The sequence below is a fragment of the Amphiprion ocellaris genome, chromosome 19 (genome assembly GCF_022539595.1).
Source record: "Amphiprion ocellaris isolate individual 3 ecotype Okinawa chromosome 19, ASM2253959v1, whole genome shotgun sequence".
Classification (NCBI taxonomy): domain Eukaryota; kingdom Metazoa; phylum Chordata; class Actinopteri; family Pomacentridae; genus Amphiprion; species Amphiprion ocellaris.
The window spans coordinates 28,945,741-28,970,091 of NC_072784.1; the positions used below are offsets into that span (position 1 = coordinate 28,945,741).

The following is a 24,351-nucleotide window of genomic DNA, read 5'->3' on the forward strand; positions in this document are numbered from 1 at the left end:
TAAATCCCAGGGAGAATGAAACTGCTCTAGCTGCATGTGGTGGCCTAACATCTTAGTAAGATGCCTTATCATGGTTTTTCCTTTAATTTGGCAGTTCTTTGTACTTCTTCATTCGCTGGGCTGTTGTTGGAAAATGCTTTTCTGAACTAAACCTGTGAACACTTGTTCTGCCATCATACAATAAGCTAATAAAAACAGTCATCATTGTGCGTGTGAGACAACAGTGCCATTATATCGTAAAAATGTACAAAACAATGTCCCGTTTAATATAAGTACACTGTTACATGCTATAAAAACATCAGTCAATCACTTTGTACACTAGAATACTGCTGAAGAGTAATACTTTGGGAAATACCACTGACTTTCAGGCTTATTTAAATGGAATTAGTCAATTCTGTGGCTAACTGCTAAAGGTAAACAATGATAAATGAAATGAGCCAAAGTCGTGTGAATACAGTGAGAAAGTTCTGTGACTGACATGTAGCTGACCTCTGACCTTCCAGCTGCATGCTGCCGTGACGGAGATGGAGCAGGAGAAGTTTCAGCTGCAGAAGAAGCACACGGAGAACATCCAGGACCTTCTGGAGGACACCAACCTCAGACTGACCAAGATGGAGTCGGAGTATAACGCTCGGTCACAAGCAACCGTGAGTACGGAAACGCGTGTGGACATTTGCTCATTTTTGAGGTACTTTTTTTAATTAAATTTTTTAAAATTTATTTGTGATTTATTTCAGACATGTCACAGTATCCTAAAGGCACAAAAAGAAAATACTCAAATCGAAAAATTAAAAACAACAACACCAAATCCAAAACGAGTAGGATGAAGTTTAACGTATCAGCTCCTACCTGCTACATATCCATACCTCTTTAGAAACTCCAGAACACATTTACTGTTTCACATTATTATATTATTAATTCATTGTTATAGTTTATTTTGAGTATATCCATTTTCTACATTGCTAACTAATATATTTTTATCTCCACTACCTTCACATGACAGAAAATTACTCGGAAATTTATAGATCAGAGTTTCTCCATCATCTTAAAACTGTTTCTGGAGCAATCAGATGCCACTTACTGAACTGAATAGCCTGGCGAAATCTACACCTGTGGTGGAACGATTCTTAAAATGTCAATTGACTAATCCAGTTTATCACTCCAAAGGTAGTAGATGCATGTATTGTGTGTCAGTAAAGCAGTCTGCATTGATCTATAGAATATGTTCTGGGTCATTCCAGAATTGGAGGACATTTGGGATTCAACATTTTTGAAAAATAAACCTTCTCTTTTACAGTTTTCTGCTCCATATTAATCAATAATAGCTAATAAACTATCAAATGACAGGCTTGATTGGCTCAGCTTCCACATCAATGGTAGCATTCTTATTCCATGTTTTCTGTGTTGTTTGCTAACCCTACTCTAATCACAGTAACAGGGTTGCTAATCCATGCTAATGTGATCTTTTTCTCAGCAGTAGAAGCTAGATATTTAGCTGCTGTTACTGCTGACCAAGAGGACAAACTGACTGATGGAAAACAGTCCAAAGAATTAGTCTGATCCTGATAATATGAGGTAGATTGAGACATTCAATCAAGGCTGACAATGATATAAAAATGTGAACAATAGAAGAGAGGACATAGCTTTGCTCTACCCATTCCTTAGGAAAACTGTTTGATGATGTTGACGACAAAAACAAAACACAAAATGACTGAAACGAGACACAAAACAACAAAAGCAAGACATAAAATGACAACAACAAGACACAAAACAACAGAAACAAAACAGAAAATGTCAAAAACAAGACACAAAATGACAAAAACACACAAAACAACTAAAATGAGACACAACAGAAAATGTCATCAACAGGGTTGCATGCATGTTGTGGGACACACATTTCATGCTTAATAATTGTTATTTAAAATATTATGTTGATTAAAAATAATGTTCCCACAATGACAAGACACATCAATGAAAAAAATAATACCAAAAGAAGGAGATTTAAATTTCTTTTCAACTGTTTTATTTGAGATTCAATTTGGTCATCAGGGGGGCGGGACAAGAGAAAAATGCCATTTTAGGGGGAACTCCAGACTTATTTGGTATTTTTAAAAAATATTTTCAAACATTTTTTTCTCCTTGTTTTTTTGTTCTCAGGACAAGAACATTTACACAACAAGTGCATATTCTAGTATTTTGTACATGGATTATTTAAAATTTGATGGGTGGGACATAAAATGTCCTCCAGTTCTGGAATGACCCTGAAGTGATTGATTCTCACCTTCAACTTTGGTTTCTGTATGAGGTACTTGTCCGTAGTCGGATGGAGTCAAAACATAACATTTATCCGCTTAAGTGTAACCTATATTTAGCATTTGTTTTCACCATTTCACCGTATTTCCAGCAGAAGCTTTTATGTTGCTGTGTCCTCTCCTCAAAGCCGCCAGACTCCGTTGGTGAAAATAGTAATTTTACCTTTCAGAACACAGGAGTTACTGGTCTGTTTGTTTTAGTACATTAGCTCATATCCAAAGTAACATGTTAAAACCATGAAATGGTACAATATCAGACTAACAACTACTGTGTCCTGTGAAGTAAAATTACTGTTTTGTTTTTGTTAGAGGCCCCAAAGAGAGTGAGAGTTATCAAATGAGAAGGCAAAACAGTGAAAAACTCCTAAATTTAGCGTATACTTAAACTGATACAGGTTTTTTTTTTAGCCTGTTTAGCTTCTGTGCTGGTCCTTCTGTTTTTAACCTCTATCTAGTGTATATGGTTATACACTAATTATGCCTAAGTGCTGCTTCAAATACTAGCACTTTTAGGTGAGAATCAATTATATTTTATCTCTTTCAACTCATTAATTATTGCTGTCGCCATTTTTTCTGAAAAGAACTTTGTCTTACATACTATTAGTATGAAAAATACCATATAATAAAAGTCATACAGAATGTTGCAGATATATTTGCTCTTAATTACTCACCTTACAGTTATTAAATGGGCTCTAATGTATAAAAAAAATATATATGCAAGTAACTAAGGTGATAGTATCGTTCTGCTAATATTTAAGTAGAATTTCAACAGTGGGGCTTTTATTTGTGAAAGATTTGAGTACTTCTTCAATGACTGTGTGTGGTTCAGATATTGATCTTCATGAAGTACTTTTTATTTTTTATACAAGATAACAACATCAGGCTGGAGCAGTTTTTAATTCTAACTTGATCCAGACTTCACACAACATAATCTGACTTTGTTTGGTCAGTCTGTGATCATCTCTTACACCTAAGGGAACATTAGAAGCTTTCAGAGATGCATTCTCAACAGCAGCTGTGGATTCAAGTGTTCAGACTCTTCATGTACGTTCGACTCCAGACCTTCACTGAAACAATCAGGGTTCTGTGTGACTAGAGGGTTGTGGTTTTGCATAAAGGGTCATTCCAGAATTGGAGGACATTTTACGTCCCACCCATCAAATTTCAAATAATCCATGTACAAAATACTAAAACATGCAGTTGTTGTGTAAATGTTCTTGTCCTGAGACCAAATCTAAAAAAAAAACTAGGACAAAAGAATGTTTGAAAATATTTTTACAAATACCAAATAAGTCTGGAGTTCCTCCTAAACTACCATTTTATCTTGTCCCACCCCACTGATGACCAAATTGAATCTCTAATAAAACAGTTAAAATTAAGTTTTAATCTTCTTTTTTTGGTATTATTTTTTTCATTGATGTCTCTTGTAATTGTGGGAACGTTTTTTTTAATCAAGGGTTAGGGTTAGGGTTAATTATTTAAATAATAATTATTATACATGGAATATGTCCCTCAACAACTCTGTTAGCAGAACCTTTTTATCTGGTGGAAGAAGAAGAAAACAGTGAATCACATGATACGCTGGAATTTACATCATCAAACAGTTTTCTTAAAGAATTGGTAGAGCAAAGCTATGTCCTCTCTTCTATTTTTCATATTTCCATCCCATTGTCAGCCTTGATTGAATGTCTCACTCTACCTCATATTATCAGGATCAGACTAATTCTTTGGACTGTTTTCCATCAGTCAGTTTGTCCTCTTGGTCAGCAGTAACAGCAGCTAAATATCTAGCTTCTACTGCTGAGAAAAAGATCACATTAGCATGGATTAGCAACCCTGTTACTGTGATTAGAGTAGGGTTAGCAAACAACACATAAAACATGGAATAAAAATGCTACCATTGATGTGGAAGCTGAGCCAATCAAGCCTTTGATAGTTTATTAGCTATTAGTGATGAATATGGCGTAGAAAACTGTAAAAGAGAAGGTTTATTTTTCAAAAATGTTGAATCCTAAATGTCCTCCAATTCTGGAATGACCCAAAACTTGTGCGTTGTTTAGCTCTAAACATATACACATGTCACATGTCTGATCATAAAGCAGTGGCCCACACCACTCCACCACTGAAATGAAAGGAGACATCCTCTAACCTCTGGGTGAAAATGACTCTCCTATCATATGTCTGTCATCTCTATGAAGGTCTTTGATCCAAGTATGTATTAAAAGTTACCCATCGCTATGATTGTGCTGGAGGACGTGCACACACACACATGTACACCTCCCAAAGCTGCACTTTCTTTGATGTCATATAAAAGGACTTTGGTTTTAAATGGGATTGTGCACATTTCATTAGTTGGGATCATCAACACTAGAGGCCAGTCGATGCTCTGCTTCATAAATAGTATTGTTATCAGTATCAGCATTCATGGGCCGATACACACATCACACATACACACCTATTGCTCCTGGCCTTAATCTGTCAACAGGCCCACATTTAAGAGGCATCAAACACTGGATGGTAAGGCCCCTTTTTTAATAATTAAGGACAGACAAGGTCCAAGGGAATGAAAAGAGCCCTCTGTCGTTGTAAATTAGCCGCAGTCCTGCTGCCCCACACACACTGAACATGCTCAGAGTGGACTTATCACAGGTGTGTTCTCTAAGCTTAATGTTTGGTGTTAAGGTTGTGCTTTAGTTTTTGAATATCCAGACCTTTTCTATGTTAGAATATTCAGTCTTCAACACTTTGACCTAATAGCAAACAGTTTTAGCAGCTTTGAATATCTGGACACTCAATTTCATGAATGCAACTCACAAGTGACCATATTGTTTATTTTTACTCCGCCAAGAAACACGTTGGAGTTATGTGACGATCGGCGTACATTTGTCCTTCCGTCTGTCTGTCTGTGTGCAACATTACTCAAAAACAGACTAACGGATTTGGATGAAATTTCCAGGGAAGAGATAGCGGCACGGCATCACTATAACTATGATAGCAAGTGAACGCAACGTTAGCTGCCTGCTGACGATCACATGATTGCGATCCAACTACAAATTGACCGCTGTAGACTTATTGGGACTTATCCGTCAGAAATGTTACAAGGAACAATTGATTAAATTATGGGAGTGTTTCCGACTCCCATCAATTCCTGCTGCCCGCAACATATTTAGGTCACGTGATTCGGTATCCGTACATAACGTACACATGCATAACACACGCCTGTGATCAGCGCAACATCATTTTGTTTGTGGGTACATCTATATTAAATGGCCACATTCTATATTGCCGTGATTTCTGCTGCGAAATTTTTCAACATTTCAGCTGTCAGAAATGATTCAACGACTGAGCAGCCTTGGCGGAGTACTGCGCTCTCTGAGTGCTTTTCTTGTTAATCTAGTTTTAGTTCCCAGTTAAATTTGACGTTTGATGAATGGGGTTGTGAATGCAGTCAAGTCGAGGGTTAAACTTAGCTAGTGTCTGCTGTAAAACTAGGTTTAAACGTAAAGTAAGAGTTTTTAATCTTCTGTTAAACTGGGTTAAACATATAGTTATGGGTTTAATGTGGATCTAAAGTCAGATTGGACTGAGTTTTAACACCATTGTGGGTCACAAGTGTCTTTATTAGTGTTTAATTCCAGTCAAAAGTTGATTTAGGGTTTTGTTCAGTGAGGTTTGAATGTAGAACCGGTCTCTGCTGGATTCACCTGGGTTAAAGTTACATTTTTGGCTAAAACTGGGTTGGTGGTATTAACTGGATTGATTAGACATTTATTTATTGGAGTTTTAAATGTAGTCAGGTCTGGAATTTGGTTATAAACTGGGGTCTCCGTGTAGTCGGTACTGGGTTTACTGGTATCCAGAAGCTCCCAGTACAGTTTTACTAAGTGTCCTTATTTATTTCTGGTTTAGATAAAGGTTGGGTTTGCTCTGGCAGTTCTAAGGGGAAGATGCTAAGTTCATACTCAGGACACGATGATGAAAAGTTCCCGTGGTTCACGTACAGCACATGTAAGCCAAGACAAACTCAGGTTGATGATTCATTCCCCTTCAAATGCAGCACACTGGATCTGGTTTAATAACAGTGAAATGAAGAATGCTCGTCTGCCCACCGCTGCCTGGTTGGATTTCTATCCAGCAGAGATCACGGGGGGCTTACAGATATGTCAGATGCTGTTATTTTTGGATGTTATCTATGCACAGGGCAGAGCAGGTAGAGTGACTGAGTAGGTGTTTGAAAATAAAGACAAGCTGGTATCTGCTGAGGTTTTGCTCCAGACAAGCTCTTGACAGCAGTCCATGCATGTCCGCATCAAATTATTGTTGATCATGATGTAATTATTATCACTGTGCATTGTCGAAATTGTGTTTTCTTATCTTTCACTATCTTAAGTAGTAATGTTGATTTTGGAAAACAGCACTACATAAACTTAAAGGTGAATTTTAGTGCATTTTTCATACTAATAGAAAAAGAAGAAGGCTACAGGAATGATTAATGAGTTGAAATAGAATAATAGTATAATTGCTTTTCAAATAAAAGGGGAAATTTAGCTTCTTTTGCTTCGTGTGAGGTACTTATGTATAGTTAGTGTACAACTATTAGTCATGGAATAGTCAGGACGATGATCTCAAAATGAGTACTATTTAAAAAGATTGCTTGGAGTTTGCTCCAGCAACAGTTTTAAGGTGAGGGAGAAACCTTAATCTAAAAGCTAGTGTGTATAAAATGGATGAATTCGAGGCAAAAATATATTAACGAGTAACGAATTAATGAAAATTCAATAATGCGGAACAGTAAATGTGTTCTTGGAGTTTCTAAAGAGCTATGAAAGTAGAAGGTTTGATGCAAGCAGGAAACAGTAAGATATGAGATGTAGCAGCTAATAAGTTAAACTTCATCGTGCAGGGGGTCTCAACTTACGTTGCAATTCCGTTCCTTCGGCGTGGCATAACTTGATTTTCACTGTAAGTTGGAACTCATGTACTGTGACGTATGTGGCGTACAACCGGCGAAAGTAAACAAAGCCGTCTTTCTCGTATAGCGCCATGTGACGACGCATTCGTCCGCTCCGCTCGCAAACTAGTTCCTGCGTGAAATTTGTTTTAACGTCACAAACGCCGTACATCGGAACGATGGAACAAGACTTTTTTAAAATATTTATGGGAGATGGCGACATAGCCACGAAATGCTGTAGGTCGAGGACGTCAGAAACTGAGGACCTGCTGTGTCCATTTTCAGTCATTGTTTTAGGTTTTACATTTGGTTTGGTTTGGTTTGGTTGTTTTGTTTTTCATTTTGCATATTTAATTTTATCATTTGCCTTTATGATACTGTGACATTTCTGAAATTAATCAAATAAATAAACAAGAAAAGCACTCAGAGAGCGCAGTACTCTGCCAAGACTGTTCAATCGTTGTATAATTTCCGATGGATAAGTCCTGATAAGTCCACAGTGGTGGATTTGTGGTAGGATCACAATCATGTGATCATCAGCAGGCAGCTGATGTAGTGTTCACTTGTTGTCATAGTTACAGTGATGCCGTGCTGCTATCTGGCAATGATACAGAAAACTTTAACAAATCTGTGGATCCAGACTTTAAGCTGCATCACTGCCAAAATCTAATCACTTGGTCCTTGTTTAATTTCTGACCTTCTCTGAAAATTTCATCCAAATCCGCTTGTCTGTTTTTGAGTAATGTTGCTAACAGACAGACAGACAGACAGACAGACAGACAAACAAACCAATGCCGATCATCACATAAGTCCACCGTGTTCCTTGGTGGACTAATAAACAACCTACAGCAGATCATGTTGAAAAAGCAGGACCAACACAGAAGCTAAACAGAGTACCAACTAAATAAAGGTCCACATAAAAAAATCTGTATGAGTTTACTCTAAATTTAAGATTACATATTTCTTTTTTTTTTTTTTTTTTTACGGCTGTTTGACGACCCTGTCTCTTTCTTTCTTGTGGTTTATGTTACTCCACCACTTATTGCTCTTCCTCTAACAATATCGTTTGAACCACAGTATGCAGAGACACACAGAGACACCTTACTGGCCTTAGTTCCAAAAAACCGTCACACCACATTAATTTTTTTGCTTCGACTTACATGCTTTTTTTCCCCCCCATCTTCAAAGACTTTATCACTTCCAAAGCTTTGAAGGGAGGGCTTATATAGTCTACTCTTCACACCAAGTCATTCTCCTTCTAAAGCACCTAATTAGGAGATGTAATTTGCTCCCACTGAGTGTGTCCAGGTGTGCCCGGTCCGGCTTCAATATGGAGACGTACTTCTTCTCATCTGCTGCCAGAGAGCTAAGTGTCAGCACGCGTCCCGGACCAACACAGGCCCCTTGTTCCTTCTGCCGACGCCCCGCGCTGCAAACACAAAGACAAAAATCTGTCTGAGCAGCCCCTTTTCAAACACACCGTTCCCTTCTCTCCCGTCATTCCACCTTCTGTCGTTACTGGCCTCTGTCATCGTCTAGATCAACTAGCACGCTCCATCTTTAATCAGCGCCCCATCATCGCCTTTATCAGCCTGCCCACGCTGCATTCCAGCCCGTCGTATGTTCATGCTGAGGGACAGTAGGCAAAGAGGGGACGTTTCTTTTTCATCAAAACGCTGCCGGAAGAAGCTGTCAGCCAGACTTTGATCATCTTCCTTATTGAAAATCAGAATCCCTGATTGAGCTTTTGACATTAACAGCACAGAAATAACTCAAATATGTTGATGTGGTGCCATAATCTAGCTTCAGCCTGAACACACACACACACACCGTATACGATAATCACTTTATTGTGATTCTTACAACATGAAATAAAGGTACAGGTTTTCTTCAACAGCTGCTATGACTTGTTTCTTGTACTTGAAACTTTTCAACAGTGGACAGAAATGGCTCCTTTGTCAACGGAAGGAACAGCACAGACTTAAAAAGCGGCAACGTAGGAGGCTTTTAAAACACTTTCTCCTGATATGATCTTACCCTGAGCAGCAGTGAGGGAGTCTCTGCTGGTCTGATCTTTGGTACAGTTTGTAGAGAGGTTTTTGCCTCTGATGACTGCCAGATATTTGGAGAATCTCAGTGCAATCCATCCTCTAGGAGCTGACTTGACCATAAGTTTGTTTAGCAACTAAGGAATAAACTGCAAACTTTTCACTAAATCAGTTTAGAATCTTGTACAGTCAGGGATGAAGTCAGAGGGGTTGATACCCATCATTAGCCCCATTCTTCCATATTAGAAACCAGATTTCTACATCTTACTTGACAGCGTTTGATTCTCTAACTAGCCCTCTAGCTCAGGGATGTCAAACATGTGGCCCGCGGGCCCAAAACCGGCCTACCAGAGGGTGCAATCGATGACTTTGTAAAGTGTAAAAATTACACAGAAGACATTAACTATTGTAAAGTTGTGGAACTATAAATTTAAAATAATTTCTAGACCATGAGAAATTGTTTTCATCTTAAAGTAAAATACCAGATTGTTCAATGTTCTTTTGTCGTTTTGTGTCTCATGTTTGTAACAATTTGTCTTCTTTTTGTTGTTTTTGGCTTTTTTTTTGGTCTGACTTTTGTTGCTTGTCTCATGTTTCTTGTCATTTTGTTTCTCGTTTTTGTCGTTTTGTGTTTTCTTTTTGTCTCGCTTGCGTTGCCTATTTTTTTGTCATTTTGTTTCTCGCTTTTGTCATTTTTTGTCCCGTTTGTGTCATTTTTTTGTCTTGCTTTTGTCGTTTTATGTTTTCTTTTTTTGTAATATTTGGTCTCCTTTTTTGTTGTTTTTTGGGGGTTTTTGTCGTTTAGATCATAAAGTACTTTATTACTCATTGTGGTTTTGTGTCTCATTTTTGTAATATTTTGTCTTGTTTGTGTCTTTTATTGTCTGCCTTTCGTCGTTTTGGTCATAAAGTAAAATTCTACATGGTTCAGTTCCAAATAACTAAATGTTTTGTTCCTTTGTAAACCCTCTATGATCTGTAAGTTTTGATGTGTAAATGATAAACTGAGGCATAATATTGTTAAAATTTAACTTAATTTTCTTCAGAAATTTCAGGTTGTTCACGATGTTTTGGAAAAAGATAGTCCATTGAATGTGAGCATTTTCAGAATGTACTTTTTTGCACTAAAACAAATCTGAAAAATTGAGTTGTGGTTATTTGTAGGTTATTTTGCTGTGATTTAACTGGTCACTTGAGATCAAATTGGGCTGAATGTGGCCCCTGAACTAGAATGAGTTTGATACCCCTGCCTTAGTGGTTATTGCTGCTTTTCTTAGTGTTTTTTTTTTTCTGCCTCTTTGCGGTCCAGGAGCAAACGGTGCGTGAGCTGGAGCTGCGGGTGAAACAGCAGTCGACGGATGTGGAAAAGGGCAACGCTCTGCGTCAGAAAGTGACTCAGGAAAAGGCCCAGTTGGAGATCCACGTCGCATCCCTCAGTGCTGAACTGCAGGAGGCTAACAGACGGTATGAAATAGCAGGCTTTTCATAACTAAGCTGTCAGAATTTACTAGAAATGTTTCAAATGTCTACCAGAGTTCTTCAGAAATGTTCAAATAACATGTTACTATCAGAGAGGACGTAATGCAGCGGGAATGTGATGATTATTTAGTTGAACAGATCATTGAGAGTATTCTAAAACCTGCCATGCAAACTGACCCCAGCTCTGTACTGTGTTCAGGATTCTGATCCTGCAGAAGGAGAAGGAGCAGCAGAGTGAGCAGCACCAGCAGACCATGCAGAAGCTCCAAGCCAAACACGAGACGGACATGAGCCACTTACATCAGGAGCACGATCTGTCTGCTGCGAAGGTTCACATCTTCACAGCGCGTCCAGACAACTCCTCCCGCAGCAAATGAACAATTAATGACTGATGCAAGACAGAAAACTTCCAGCAAATTCATCCTTGTTCTCTTTCAGGCCTCTGAGTTGATAGAAGACTTGGAGAAAGCTGTGAGTAAGGCCAGACAGCAGCTCCAGGACAGCGAACATCGAAGGCAGCAACAAGTCCGGGTATGATTCAGATTCAGGTGGTGACATTAGTGCACGCGTCTTTTATATGCCTCGTGTGACATTATCGTCCTTCTTTTCATGCTTCTTTTCAGGATCAGGAGATAAAGTTCCAGCAGGAAAAAGACGAAGTGCTGACCAACTGTGAGAAAAAGGTAGAGTATCCTCGCTTCATCAGGAAGACGTTTCCACTGAGCTCCATACTTTCTGTCATTACATTGAAACAACCCTGAACAAAGTGATTATGGTCAAGTGGAGATCAAAGCCTGTAGTCACATGTGCCTTGTGGTTCTCTCTCTTTTTCTTTTAGACTTTATGTCTGGTCTCGTCAAATCCTAGCTGCAATTTACAGGTAGATGAACGGAGAAGAAAGTAGCTTCATAATTTAGCATGGGACTTATCAAATAAAAAGAGTTGTATGAGAAAAATCCAATAAGCTTGCAGAATACTTAGAAAAAGAGCACGTTGTTTGTCAGAAGTATAAACTGTCAGTACACTGAAGCCTACACTTAATTGCACCTGCAGCCCTTTTGAAAGCCAGAGAGCAGCAATAAAGCATATGTAGACCATCGTTAATGATCTGAGTTGGGCCAGACCAAACTTCTGAGATTGTCTTTAAAGGCCTGGATCATTTTCAAAGCGCCACGCTGATCATGTGTGTGTTGGGCTCAGGCTGGTGTACCTGGACCATGTGACTGACACCTGCAACAGCTTAGCAGGCATGTGTGCTCTTTATTCAGGGTCAGGGTGAATTTAAATGCAGCTTCTCTCAGTTGTCTGTTTTTTATTCCGTCCTTGTAATCAATTTTTCCTACCTTTATTTCCTTCTTTCTTCTGCAAGGTGACAGGAGATGAAAACAACAAAAGAAGTCTGTTGTTCATTTTCCTTTTTTTGTTTGCTCTGGGAAGATTCCTCTTTCCGTTCCTGAGGAGCACTAAATGAGACACGTGAAGGATACCACAGCATGAGAAGAGCCCATATGGCTTCCATAGATGCAGAGTGAGAGGCCCTCTGAGCAGGCAGATAGGCTCAGACGGTACTTTTGATGGGGTGATAGAGAGAAGAGACGAGACCAGATGCACAAGGTCACAGGCAGGAGAGTTTCCCTGAGTGATGTTTGACGTCGTCTGCCTTTGCACTCACTTACGCCTCCCTCTGTCCCTCTTTTACTCTCTCAGGTTTCAGCGCTTCATGGCGAGGCAGAGAGAGAACGAACTGAGGCTAAGAGGAAGATAGCCAGACTGGAAGATGCACTCAGGTACAAACAAAAATTGCAATTAGATGCAGGAATTTAAGGAATTTCATAAACTGTGCAACATCTGTGCTGATCACAGTTAATACTCAAAATTTTTCAAAGCAGAGCGTTGCTTTGTCTGTCAGATTTCTCTTCGGTTAGAGAATAAGATGGTACAGTTCAACTGCATCACAAACTACAGCTGTCAATAAATCAAGGCCTCTAAAACATTAAAGATTTATAACAGTCTTACAAACCTGAATATATATTAACTGTTTTTATATTAAAATGCGAATATGCAGGGCTGTGTTATTATGCAGGGGGTCCTCGGTTTACGACGTCTTTGACCTATGGCGTTCTGTTGTTCATTGGAACTGGTTAGATGGAACTAGTTGGCGAGCGGAACGGATAAATACGTCATCATGCGGCGCTGTAAGACGGCTTTGTTTGCATTTGTCAGTTGTACGCCACCTTGGATTGTGCTACATTCACTAACTTTTTGCCCTTCATTATGGCTCCCAAGCGTGATCAAGTAGATCAAGTTGTAAAAACAGTGCATCATATTCTGTTATCTTCTTGTATAATGACTCATACATGCATGAAAGTCGTTGGTATTCATGATTTTTCCGATGAACTGATCGATATCATGATGCACGTAAAGGCTTTGTTTACATTTTCGTGAAAATCGAGAACCTCCTGTATCCAAATCCATTCTGTTGTTTTTCAGTAAAGGTAATCGGAGTAAACGTCATCAAGTACGCTGGTGTTTCAGTTGCACATTAACGATGTGTTCTCCCGTTCTCGGGAGTCCATACTACTGAGTTTGTACTTGGTATTGAGAAACGGCCAGCACAGTTTGAGTATTGTTGTGCGCCGTGAAAAACACGCCGACGTTGAAACAATAGTTAAGCTAATTAGTTCCCCGTAGACGGACCTTTTCCTCCCAGCCCCCCGTCATACCCCACACTGAGAAACTCTGCTTTATCCTGTATTTAGGGGCTTAAACCGTTTCAGGACTTTTTGTTTTTGTTTTTTGTGTGCGTCTGTGTGTGGTCCTCCTCCTTCCCTCTCCGCCAAATGTTTGACATATCGGTCTGAGGCACATCATCAGTGTTTGGGCCGCTGTGTGAATGTTGCAGATGTCTGCAGCTGACAGTTGATAAACTGTGCGGTTGGTTAAGTGAATTCTTCAGCAGAAAGGAAGATAGTAAGAGAGACTTTTGGATATGAGTGTGCCTGCGCATGTGTGCGATCCATAACCATCCCGATCATAACCTTATATTATCACTGCAAGTAAATTGGGTTATTTGGCAGGTATACGGACAAAGTTTGTACTTTATTACCGTCTGTACTGAAACGGCCCCTTTCGGTCATGAAATTTCAAACATACATAACGTTAGTGAGGTGTGATGTTTATTTTACAGTTATTAGTATCACACATTTGGGCCACGACTTGACTTTGTGGCTTCAGACTTTATTAGAGAGTTGTTTATGTCTACTGACTTAAGTCTTTGATCATGAGAACGGTGTGTATGAATTCTGATTTAAGGTGGAGTTTGACTTTAACAAGCCAACCCTTGCACACACTCTTTGATCTTTTTTTATAACTCCCGAGTAGTACTGTTGGAGTCTGGAAAGTCTTACAGATCAGAGCTTCAGATGTGATAGGCGTTTGTGATGTCTTGAAGAAAGCTAGCAGAAAAACTAATCTGCACTAATAACCTCATAGTCAAATGAGGGAAATAGGATTGGTCTTCGTGTCACTGAAAATAAGGTTTATTTTAAAAAGTTTAGGTGAAATATTTAACGAAAAAGAAACATCGTGAGCTTTGGTAAAATATTTAATAATGTTATAGGGATGAACACATATAGGGAATACATGAAAGCTGCACTAATCTATATTTTATGTCAAAAACCCATCAAATGTGTGATGTTAAAGTTAGCATTTATAGTGATGAACCCACCAGAGCTTGTTAATATATATCTAGTTATAGATACATATGGTATGTTAGAGTTAAATTGAAAAAGGAGAATGATGGGGTCTTTGTTTGTTAACTTTCCACCAATGGACCGTCTGCTCTGCTGTAATACATACTCTGCTACTGCAGACAGCACTGAAAATATTGTAAACTGTGGAATCCAAGCATCTTTTTCTATATTCTGTAAAAAAAAAAAAAAAGTTTTCATATCGGTGAAGATTGGACAACATACACTACTGTTCAAAAGTTTGGGGTCACAACTTTAATATAGAGCAACTTTACTAATAATATCAACTTTAGCAAATATAGAGCAACTTTAACCAATGTAGAGCAACTTCAACTCTTTTTTGAGCAACTTAAAATAAAATAGAACAACTTTAACTCATAGTATCAACTTTACAATAGAACGACTTTCACCAATGTAGAACAACTTTAGCTAATATAGAGCAACTTTTATTCATGTACACTACCATTCAAAAGTTTAGGGTCACTTAGAAATGACCTTATTTTTTGAAAGAAAATATTTTTCTTTTCAAATGAAGATAACATTAAATGAATGATAAATCCAGTGTAGACATTGTTAATATGGTAAATGACTATTTTAGCTGGAAACAGCTGATTTTTAATGGAATATCTCCATAGAGGTACAGAGGAACATTTCCAGCAACCATCACTCCTGTGTTCTAATGCTACATTGTGTTAGCTAATGGTGTTGAAAGGCTCATTGATGATTAGAAAACCCTTGTGCAGTTATGTTAGCACATGAATAAAAGTGGGAGTTTTCATGGAAAACACAAATTTGTGTGGGTGACCCCAAACTTTTGAACTTTAATGTATACAGCAGGCTGTAGAATCGAGCAGCTTTCTTCAGCTCTGCAGAGATTTTAAGCACCTTTTAGCATTTTCTGCATGTTTTAGTTTTGCGACGTCCAACTTTGCCGTCTTGGTTCAATCTCATCCTTCTCATTGATCCTGTTTTTGGCCATGGCAGGCAGCAGTTTTGAGTGAAAATAAACATCAGAAAGCATTTATTGACTACAGACGTCAGGAATTAGCGGAGCCTCCAAATGAATGTTATTATTCCTCCATCAGACAACCCTTTGCTAACACGTTAGCTGTACATTCACCATATCCTACTGCTTCCTAGGTGGCAAAAATATCTATTATTTCTGATTCTGGTCACTATGTAGCTTCTTGAGTTTTGAAAGTACTGTTAACTTTAAGTGACCCAACAAACCTTTGTGGTGAGGCTGTATACAGAATACCACAATGGTGAACTCTCTTCTAAATGGAATGCAGCCACGCCTAATTAAAGGTGTTAATTCGACTTTTGTGTCTTCTGTTCTAACATGTCGAAATCTCTTCCATAAAACACACATCTGTTTTACTGTATTCTGTTGAGCTGCATTATTGCCAGAGCATTGCAGAGTAAATTAATAATAAATAACATGAAACATAATAAAAGAAAAAACAGGCCACTCTTTAGCTCGATCACTCCCTTCGCTCCAGAGCTGCATGTGCACACTCTGCACTTCAGCAGACAGCCAATCAGCAAACCAACCAGTCAGTGCATTCCACAGGGTAATTAATCCCATACAGGGACCATATTACTTGGCCGCAAGCAGATTACAGTTTCCCTGGCGAAACTAGAATGTGTTCTGCACAATTAAACGCCACGCCGGCTCAGCCCATCCAGCAGCCGGAGCTCCGGTTCCAGCCGCGGTGCCATCGCCAGCCACACTGAAATTGAAATTGTCTTTGTTTAAAATGTCCATAGCAGCGACCTTTGGTTAAAGTGTAGTAAAATACACTCCAAAATGTGTATTATGGATGTTAAAGTGGACATGTTATGGAAGCAAAATATCCAAAAACCGCTTTATAGCTTTATACTGCTGTGTTCTTGGCTGTAGTGTCTCACCTAAATTAGATTTTAGTGTGATGAAGAGCTGTAATTAAAAAAAAAAAAAAAAAAAAAAGACTGTGATCCACAACAACCATAGTTTCATAACAATATCCTCAAAGGTTTTCAGCTGTTTGTCACAGAATCGAGAGGATTGACAGGAATGGACTGAGCAGTTTTTCTTAGCTGAACAAAATAAATCAAGACGTGGCTGTGATTATGGCTCCTTTGTGTTTCTGTCAACATGAATTGTGTAGTTTTGTGCGTTTAATATTCCGCGTTAATATTGCAAAGGGACACTGATGGTTGCGCCTGCTTATTGTTTGCTTGTCATTGTCAGCCCGGCAACAGAGGACACGCTTAAACGTGGCAGACAGATCCATTTGTGCATAAATTATCCTTGTTGTTAGTATCAGTAACGAGCCAGTCATTCCCTCGTTTAGTGTTAAACACTGAGAAACGGAAAGTGGCCCGTCGGGCTCTTAGCTAATTAAGTCCTCAGGCTCCACACACACACACACACACACACACACACACACACACACACACTCACACTCTCACACACACACACACACACACACACTAAGCAGTCTGATGTCTGCTACCTGCCTGCTGCCGTGGCAACACTGACGGCCTTTAAAGGCGATCCAGGAGAACTTCAAAGTCTGTGCAGGACCGCACGCAGGTTTGTGTGTGTGTGTGTGTGTGTGTGTGTGTGTGTGTGTGTGTGTGTGTGTGTGTGTGTGTGTGTGTGTGTGTGTGTGTGTGTGTGTGTGTGTGTGTGTGTGTGTGCGTGTGTGTGAGAAGATGGGAGGACGGATGATAAAATTAAACAAGCAGAGCTGCTCAAGATGCCTTCTGTGTGCCAGATCCTGAGAGGCATGAGCACTGTGTTAGAATTCAATCTGCTGTTAAAACTCTATAAACATGCACATATTCTTAAATATCTTTAGGTATTATTTAGAAGCTGATAATGAATGTATTTACATTTGATCGTCTATTTTTACCAATTTCTGGTAAATAAAGAGAATCACTTTGTCCTGCAATGCAAATAAGCATTGCTACGTCAATTTGAGTTCCAGGTCTGTGTTACTATAGCAACAACAACAGAAAGCGCTACAAAGCTGCACGGAGAACAAGTTTCTCTCCTCTTCTTTCATCCCAGCGTGCCTCAGATCATTACAGGGCATTAGCATAGAGATGGAGAGATGCTCCACGGAGAGGGGGTGTGGTTGGGGAGCTCATCTGGGGAACAGCTCGCCTGCTTCTGCAACAATGACCTCCAAATCACAATTTAAAAAACATCAGAAAGACCACCTGAATGCGTAAAGCAGAGGGAAAGAGAAAACAGCTGGTCTGTTTCTAGATTACGGTATTTCTCTTTGTTTTCTTCTTCTTTTCCTCCACACCAGAGGGTGTCAAACTCATCTTAATCCAGGGGCCACATTCAGCCCAGTTTGATCTCAAGTGATCCGGACCAGTAAAATCACAGCATAATAACCTATAAATAACCACAACTTAAATTTTTTCCTTTGTTTTAGTGCAAAAAAAATACATTCGGAAAATGTTCACATTTAAAGAATAGTTTTTTTTACAAAACATTATGAACAACCTGAAATTTCTGAAGAAAGTTAAATTCAATGTCAACAATATTATGCCTCAGTTTGTCATTTACACATTACAACTTACAGATCACAGTGTTTACAAAGGAACAAAACATTCAGTCATCTGGAACTGAACAATATAGTATTTTACTTTATGATCAAAATGACAAAAGTCAGACAAAAAAAACAACAAAATAAGACAAAATATTCCAGAAATGAGACACAAAATGACAAAAGAACTATGAGCAATCTAGTATTTTACTTTATGATCAAAATGACAAAAAAAGACAAGAAACAACAAAAAGAAGACAAAACATTACAAAAACGAGACACAAAAAGATAAAAGCAAGAAACAAAGCAACAAAAAATAGACAAAAGACGCAAGCGAGACAAAAAGTAAACGACAAAAGCGAAAACTTTGTTTGAGATAAGCAACAAATGTCAGACAAAAAAGACAATAAACAATAAAAACGACAAAATAATACAAAAGCAAGACACAAAACGATAAAAGCAAGAAACACAGTGACTTAAAAATGGACATGTGACACAAAAAAATTACAAAACGAAAAAACGGGACAACAAAATGACAAGCAAGAAACAAAACGACAAAAAATAGACAAACGATGCAAGTGAGACAAAAAGGAAACACAAACCGACAAAAACGGGAAACAGAACGACAAAAACATGAGACAAACAGCAAACACCAGACAAAAAAAGGACAAAATATTACAAAAATGAGACACAAAGTGACAAAAGAACTATGAGCAATGTAGTATTTTACTTTATGATCCAAACGACAGAAGTCAGACAAAAAAAATAACAAAAAATGACAAAATTTTACAAAAACAAGACACAAAATGCCAAAAGCAAAAAAAACCCCAAAACAACAAAAGGACAATGAGCAATCTAGTGTTTTACTTTATGATCAAAGCAACTTGTCAAGATCTGGAAATTATTGTAAATTTATAGTTTTACAAATTTACAATTTACAGTTGATTCAGTCTCTGTTATTTTTACTCTTTATAAAGTGGGCCGGATTAGACCCTCTGGTGGGCCGGTTTTGGCCCACTGGCTGCGTGTTGGACACCCCTGCTTCACACCATCCTTCCTTTTGCTCGGCCTCCGGTAATCAGAAGCCTCTCGGTCGTTCTGCTCCGTTTGTTTACACTTTGGAAGCAACATCTACTTTCGGCTCACCTGGTGTGTTGAATTTACACGAAGCTCTTCGCTCACTCAGTCATCCTGTCCATCTTTCCCTGCTTTTGGTTTTTTGTCCAGACCGCTACTGTTTATTTTATAATCAGGATTTGGCAACAGTTTTCCGTCTGTGTGTCATTGTTCGCTCTCATTGTGTTTGCGTGGACACACCCACATGCATGCATGCAGGAGATAGGGCCTCTCTACTCTTAAAGCCAAACGATGCATCCGATGTGTTCTTTCATGTTATTCTGCATGTGTGTGTGTGCACATGCATCCCTTAACGTCTGCGTGGGTCTTTGAAGGGGTCTTATCTTCCCCGGCATTCCTCTCCCACGACGGGGGAGGATGGAGGGGTAGTGGTCGGTGTTCAGGTGCAGGATCAGGTGGAGGTATGGATCCTGAATATTGAGGAGCTTCACTCGGGCTCAGTATTGGCTCCCCGGACAGCTGCATTGAAAGGGCTGCTGGAGATGGGTTAAGCACCGGTTCGATACCACCGACCCAACAAAGGAAAAGTGTAAAGAGCTCTTTAACTGGCTTCTATGATTACGGCGACCTTAACATCTATACGTTTAACTGAAAATATCAGCTAGAAAAGACGTTCATTTCTTTAAGTTAGTCTTCCAGATCCCTGCAGGGTGATCTGTTCAGTGTTTCTTTCTGAATATTGAATAAAAAGAATAGTTAATGAAGCAGATAATACGGAAAAAAAATTAACGGCAATCCTGGCATTTACTTATTCAGCCATAATTTGTTGTATCTGATCACAACACATCACATAATCTTTTCCCCTGATTGATATTTAGAGATTTTCGTATCAGTTTATTTATTTGCCCACAGGATTGTCACACATAACCAGATGTGACATTTTTGCGTTGAGCTAACTCACTGACAAACAGACTGAATTTACACCAAAGCAGGTTCGGTTAAACAAGACTGTGGAACATCTCAATCTGGAGTCTGTCTTTGGGGCTTTTCATTGTTTCATTAGAAGAATTCCAGCTTCATTTTCTGCTGTATTATGTTCAGGATATGTAAATAATGTATGTTTACTTTGGGGATGTTTCTGCCAACTTGATTTAGCATATTATGCTGTAATCTGCATAATTCATGAAGCCAAATAGCATTTAGACACAGAGAAAAACCAAAACCTTTTCCACACATTTTCTTGATTTCAACATCTACTTTTTTATATTTATTTATTACAAACCTTTTTATGCTTCCAGGGATGTCAAACATGCGGCCCGTGGGCCAAAGCCGGCCCACTTTGTGAAGTGTAAAAATTACAGATAAGACAATAACTGCAAATTGTAAATTTGTAAAACTATAGATTTAAAATAATTTCTAGACCATGACAAGTTGTTTTGATCATAAAATAAAATACTAGATTGCTCATTGTTCTTTTGTCATCGTGTCTCATTTTTGTAATCTTTTGTCTTTCTTTTGTTTGACTTTTGTCGCTTGTCTCATGCTTTTGTCATTTTGTTTGTCCTTTTTGTCTTTTTGTGTTTCCTTTTTGTCTCGCTTGTGTTTTTGTCTTATTTTTGTCTTTTTGTGTTTTGCTTTATTCATCTATTTTTTGTTGTTTTGTTTCTCGGTTTTGTAATTTTTCTGTCTCATTTGTGTCATTTGTGTAATTTTTCTGTCTCATTTGTGTCATTTGTGTAATTTTTCTGTCTCGTTTTTGTCGTTTCTCAATTTTTTTGTAGCTTTCTAACTTTTTTGCCTAATTTTGTCTCTTTTTTGTTTTGTTTCATGTTGTTTGTCTCATTTTTTGTTATTTTGTTTCTCATTCTTGTCCTTTTGTCTCTCGTTTTTGTCATTCTGTGTCTCATTGTTGTAATATTTTGTCTTGTTTTTGTTGTTTTTTGTCTTTTTTTGTGTGACTTTTGTCATTTGATCATAAAGTAAAATACTATACCATTCATTTCCAGATGATTAAACGTTTTGTGCCTTTGTAGATTCTCTGTGATCTGTAAATTTTAATGTGTAAAAGATGAAGAGGCATAATGTTTTTGAAATTGAATTTATTTTTCTTAAGAAATTTCAGGTTGTTTATAATGTTTTGTAAAAAGATAATTCCTGAAATGTGGACATTTTCAGAATGTAAAGGGGAAAATGTGGAGTTGTGGTTATTTATAGGTTATTATGCTGTGATTTTACTGGTCCGGACCACTTGAGATGAAATTAGGCTGAATGTAGCCCCTGAACTAAAATGACTTTGACACCTTGCTTTAGGCTGACTTTACTGAAAGCATGCATGCATTAATATTCTTCATACAGTAAATCCCACATAGGTGGCTCAAGACCGAAGCCTCCAGTTTGGATAGATAGAAAGAGGCAATAAAGTGTCATAAAGCTGCTAACTGTCTTAACTTTTTACCGACAGAATTCCAGAGTTGCTTTGAAGTGCGAGATAGACGTGCAGCGTGTCTTTTTGCTCCGTCCCACCCACATGTTTATCCTCCCACACAGTGCTACTGTCAGCCTGAGCTGCACCACATTCCTCTTCATCCTCACAGTGAAGACAAACCAACTAGTGTGAGGTAGAAGTCACCGGTTTCATCTCCACGTTAATTGAAATATCACACGTCATGTCGGCTTACGGGAGGCAGAGCCCTTTTCTCTCTGCAGCTTCCCCTCATCTGCAGCTGTTTTTGACTTTTCTTTGAGAAGATTCTATATAGGGGTGCAGTTACTTTGCAATGTCCAGTTATCTGGTCTAAAAATGTCTGAAAATAGTGAAAATTATTTAAAATGTACCATCTCCAGTGTCCAGACCTTAAGATATGTTCTCACATGTCATAGAAGACAAAGAAAAAGCAGAAAATATTCCCATTTGAAACCATGCAAGAGCTTTAACCAATGAATATTTTGATTAGTTTGGCTTTTTCACCTTGTTGATTCATTACCTACTTTAAGGCTTTTCTGTATCTAAATTATCTATTTATCTAAATTTCTATGTCATCTGTATATACATTGCAGTATTCTAAAATAGAATTTGCATAAATGCCCAAAAGACAAATCAAATCAAATCAACCTTTATTGCCATTTAGCTGTAGATGCAATCATAGTTCCGGCTAAATGAGAGGGTGTTTCTCAAGGTATCCAATTAAAAAAACGAGCATAATGTAAAACACACACACATCACTGAGACGTTCTGCATCTGAAATCAAATTAAAATTGAAATTATCTCAGTTTAAAGTAGCAGCCTGTGGTTAAAGTGATTAAGTGTAGTAAAATGCACTCCAAAATGTGTATTATGGATGGAAAAGTGGACATATGGAAGCACCAAAAACTTACTGCTTTGTAAAAAAAAGAATGCAAAAATACTACTGCTACAATATACTACTAAAATATCACTCCAGAAGTAAAAAGCAACACTCATTTATTCATTTTCTCCACATTTTTAGGAATAAATTGTTCCATAAATCAGGCTATGGATTTTATATTAACAAACCACTGTGTAAAAATCTACAGAATAATAATAGAAATTTTGGTGCATGTAAAAGTGAAGATTTCTGGCTTAGAACATGGCAAAGAACTTGTTTGAGATCATTTTAATTAAAAGTAAAATTCCTTTTTTTCTTCTTCTTCTGGCCAGTATTTACAGATAAAAATGAAAAAATTGACTTTGCTTTGAGAAGACTCTGTATATTAGTGCAGTTACTTTGGATTGTCCAGTTATTTTCTTGATTAATTTGGCCTAAAAAATGTCTGAAAATGGTGAAAAATATTAAAAACGTACCATCTCCATTGTCCAGACCTTAAGATGTGTTCTCACATATCACAGAAGACAAAGAAAAAGCAGCATTGTTTCCCATCTGAAGCCATGCAACAGCTTTAAGATTGTAAATGTGTAAAACTAGTAATTTAAAATAATTTCCAGACCTTGACAAGTTTTTTGATCATAACACTCCTGGATGTGAAAGTGGACATGATATGGAAGCAAAATAGCCAAAAACGCAAAACTTGCTGCTTTATAATGCTTTGTTCTCGCCCTTAGTGTCTCGCCTAAATGGGATTTCTGTGTGATTATAAGCTGTAGAAGAACAGTGTGTGATCCACAACAACCATAGTTCCATAACAATATCCTCAACGTAGCTCCCAGCATTTATACATTATACATACTTTGCATTGTCCAGTTATTTTCTTGATTCATTTGGTCTAAAAATGTCTGAAAATAGTGAAAAATATTTAAAAATTTTCATCTCCACTATTCAGACCTTAAGATGTGTCCTCACATGTCATAGAAGACAAAGAAAAAACTGAAATTACCCCCATTTGAAACCATGCGAGAGCTTTAAGAACTTAGTTTCGCTTTGTTGATTCACAGTTGATTACATACTTTAAGACTTTTTTGCATCTCAAGTTATCTAAATTTCTGTCAGTTGTATATACATGCAGTATTTTTTCAACAAAATAGAGTTTGCACAAATGTCCAGAAGACAAAGTCCAGTAATGTACACTCCTGGATGTGAAAGTGGACATGATATGGAAATAAAATAGCCAAAAACCTAAAAGTTGCTGCTTTATAATGCTGTGTTCTCCCCCGTAGTGTCTGTAGTTTCATAACAATATCCTCAATGTAGCTCCCAGCATTCAAGTGTTTATCATAAGACGTGTCTATCAACTTGTTGGTTCACAGTTTAATTGTTCCAGCTCCAAATCTAAGTATGGGACTGATGTAAAAAGCTAAAAGTAGAACAAAGTGCAGTTGTGTAATGCTAGCTTACTATAAGAGAGGCTGGTGGCGATACTGCCAAGACAACGGTTCCCTGCAGGCAGCCAGATGACTACATGAGTACACTGCTGCTGCTGCTGCTGCTGCTGCTGCGGCTGGAGGATAATAATAAGGATGCCTCGCTCTCTTTACGTATGTGGCCGTTTAGTTTCATGTGCTATAGAGGAGCGCTGTGTATAAACAGGCAGTTTTAAAGCCGTCCAGCTCAATGATGCTCTGTTTTCTGGCGCTCTTCTTCTTCTTGACTCTTTCTGTCTTTAATATTTTCTTGCCCTTGTGCTATCTCTCTTTTGTGTTCACTTATTTGTGGTCTGTGTCTCTTATTCTGCCTCTTTTCTCTCCCTTCGTCTTTCTCTGGGGATGCGGATGAA

General features: G+C 38.1%; 1 protein-coding gene across 14 annotated transcripts in view; it reads left to right on the forward strand.

Annotated features, from left to right (window-relative positions):
* cep112 (centrosomal protein 112) overlaps positions 1-24,351 on the forward strand; it is a 162,505-nt gene that overhangs the window by 34,960 nt on the left and 103,194 nt on the right. For all 14 annotated transcript variants that reach the window (XR_008599752.1, XR_008599753.1, XR_004847105.2 and 11 more), the window contains 6 exons: positions 504-647; positions 10,621-10,775; positions 10,990-11,119; positions 11,229-11,321; positions 11,414-11,473; positions 12,498-12,577. Coding sequence is in view for 11 of the 14 variants with exons in the window: in XM_023267140.3 (XP_023122908.2) it covers positions 504-647; positions 10,621-10,775; positions 10,990-11,119; positions 11,229-11,321; positions 11,414-11,473; positions 12,498-12,577 (662 nt within the window). In the remaining 3 variants the exon portion in view is untranslated. The remainder of the gene's footprint in view (positions 1-503; positions 648-10,620; positions 10,776-10,989; positions 11,120-11,228; positions 11,322-11,413; positions 11,474-12,497; positions 12,578-24,351) is intronic.